At 38.3% G+C, this 2,559-nt stretch overlaps 2 protein-coding genes across 2 annotated transcripts in view; one reads left to right on the plus strand and one right to left on the minus strand.

Annotated features, from left to right (window-relative positions):
* Window positions 1-444, minus strand: part of LOC101863206 (GDH/6PGL endoplasmic bifunctional protein) — a gene marked incomplete in the record, with an annotated part of 11,083 nt that extends 10,639 nt beyond the window's left edge. Inside the window, 1 exon segment of the mRNA XM_013086352.2 lies at window positions 282-444.
* A 464-nt stretch (window positions 445-908) lies between these two features.
* Window positions 909-2,559, plus strand: part of LOC101861381 (bifunctional peptidase and (3S)-lysyl hydroxylase Jmjd7) — an 18,963-nt gene continuing 17,312 nt past the window's right edge. Inside the window, exon 1 of the mRNA XM_005105204.3 lies at window positions 909-1,147. Within this exon, the coding sequence (XP_005105261.1) occupies window positions 1,075-1,147 (73 nt within the window). The 5' untranslated portion in view covers window positions 909-1,074. The remainder of the gene's footprint in view (window positions 1,148-2,559) is intronic.

Here is a 2,559-nt window from a genome sequence, read left to right on the forward strand (position 1 = left end):
GTTAGGGGTCTTCTTTATACACTATCTGACTAAAATCTTCACCCCACACCTACAGGAAAGGCTGGCCTCTCAACAAAATGAAATTTTGGGTCGATGTTTTTGAAAGAGCCGAAGTTATGGTAATACAAAAGTTCACTTCCGGAAATAGTCATCACAAAACACTAAGGTGACGGTATGCCGTACATAGGCTCTAGATCTAGATCTAGATCTAGATCTAGACTAGGCTCAAACAAGGGGGTGGGAACTACCGAAAAAGCACCACAATTCCTGTAAAATCTTACAAAAATAGGTGCCTTGCGATCCTTGGTGATTTTTCTCAGGCCTCAAGACTAGATATAGATGTCTAGATTTATAATTTATAATCTAGATCGAGTCGTAATTTTTGTAAACACAGCAGACAGCGACGCAGCATCCGTGGCCGGGCCGGTCAAAACATACCAGATTTATTTAACTTTTACAGTTGCCATGTAGATCTACATTAACGTACGTGCAATGGGTTTCTTTTTTAAATGCCTAAAGAATTTGACAAATGGAAGAATATCAAATAGTTAAAAGGAACGAACAACAATAAACATGATTTTGGGAAATTTTAAAAATTCTTTATTTCCTTGTGGAGGGCAAAATTATGGTCTCAAATCTCCATCGGCTAAAACAGTTATAATAACTTTCTAATCTGGATATAACAATGTTTCTACAGAACAATCTTAAAGAGTGTTATTTGATTTGAAATATTTTATTTTGCCTTACTCAAAATAAAAGTTGCAAGAAATAATTGGCTGCTATAAATATGCTAATTTTCTTTCAAGTTTCCCTTTAAACTGAAACAAAATTGTTATTTTAATCAAAAATCCAAATTGAAAAAGAATTTTTAATTTACAATATGTTGTATGAAATTAAAAAGCGTAACGGAACATAACAAAACGAAAAACAAATAAAATTGTAAACATGGATTGAGTGTACCAGTATCACCAGCCACTGTCTTTCACTACACACTTTCTCTTTTAAGAAAAAAAGAAATGAAAGATTGCTTGCGACATGTAATGAAAGAATAACGTAAGGAAACAATTCTAAGACATGGATCCAGACTGCAGATCAAGTGAGAATCGAATGAAACAAGCTCTAAAGGTGTTATCTTCTGAGGTGCAAGGTAAGTTCCCTTGTCACTTTTGTGTCGGTTTCCAGCAGATATGCTAGAGGTCTAATAATTTATTCAATAATAGTGGGTGGATCACACAAAGTTCAGGACTCTTTTAGAGTTTGAGGTGGAACAACGAACCTAATTTGTCTACTAGATCTAGATTCTGAGTGGTTTTTGTTGTATGGCATGAAATATCATGCAGGCTAACTTTCACTTTCGGTCAGTCATTGCTAAGTATTGAATCCCCTCCCACCCTCTTTCCGACTCTCTTAGATAATATGAAGGCTAATGTCAGGCACTGTCCCTTTTGGTTTGAAAATATGTCCTTCCCTGTTCCTGCAGGCGAACATTTTAACATTAACCTCCCTGCGAGATGAATGAAGGGGAGGACTTCCATTATAACAAGTGACCACTATTTATATTATCTTGACATAGTTAATAACTAGGTAGTTTGGTACGGGCCGCGCGCGCCCGCTCTGACCGTGCCGCGACCGCCGTTACGCGCGTGTGACTAATTCTGCTACCCACGTGGCACGTCATATTACGGCGACCGTTATTACGCCATTTAGATAGCGTCTTTTGTTCTCATCCGGGTACTCGTTTGAAAGGGGAGATGCTTATCTTCACAATGGCGTTTGTTTCATGAGGATCGGTTGAGTGGTTCCAGAGTTGTGATTCTTGGAAAATAAGGTAAGTTTGAACTTTTTAAAACTTACTTAATATAAAAATGACACGCAAAAGCTTAAAGGTTGTTTTTTTTCAATATCTTATCTATCTTGTGTGCAAATATGAAGTTTCTAGCTTTAGCAAATTTTGAGTTTGATCGCCCTAAGAATGCTCACCCGATTGTAGAAATTAGTATCACCGGGCGGTCGGTCGCCGTGGACTTTGACCCCGACGAACGGGAAAGGGCCGTTATCGCCTAGGGGGAATCTAAATGATGGGTATCGTTTGTTAACGGTTGCGTTTATGGGGTTGTATTTATTTTTGTTGAACTTTATGTCAATATATTTTAATTTGTGTGATATTTATATACTTTGTGGTACTATTGTCAATAAGCTTGACTCGAAGGCTGGGTTGATTCTTTGCGTGCTTCCTTTCAAGTGGTGGTATCGTTCTCCCCGCACACACCGCGCACACCGCACACACCGCGCACACCGCGCACACCGAATCCACGCGAGAATGCCGATATTGACGTCCCTATTCATTTATTTATAAATTCCTAACTCTAACCCTTGGAGCAACTTGTTGGGGACGGATTTATTTCTGCTCTTTCATAGAGCTGTATATTTTTTCGTGTTCAGTGTACAAAAAGGAAGATGAGAATGGAGTTTAGTTTAAGTAAGTCGTAGAGATACACACTGAGTTTGTTTAACTTCTTTACCTAAAAAGTTAAATTCTTTTTTTTTGGTGCTCCCCCC

This window comes from Aplysia californica, unplaced genomic scaffold, assembly GCF_000002075.1.
Source record: "Aplysia californica isolate F4 #8 unplaced genomic scaffold, AplCal3.0 scaffold00457, whole genome shotgun sequence".
Taxonomy (NCBI): domain Eukaryota; kingdom Metazoa; phylum Mollusca; class Gastropoda; order Aplysiida; family Aplysiidae; genus Aplysia; species Aplysia californica.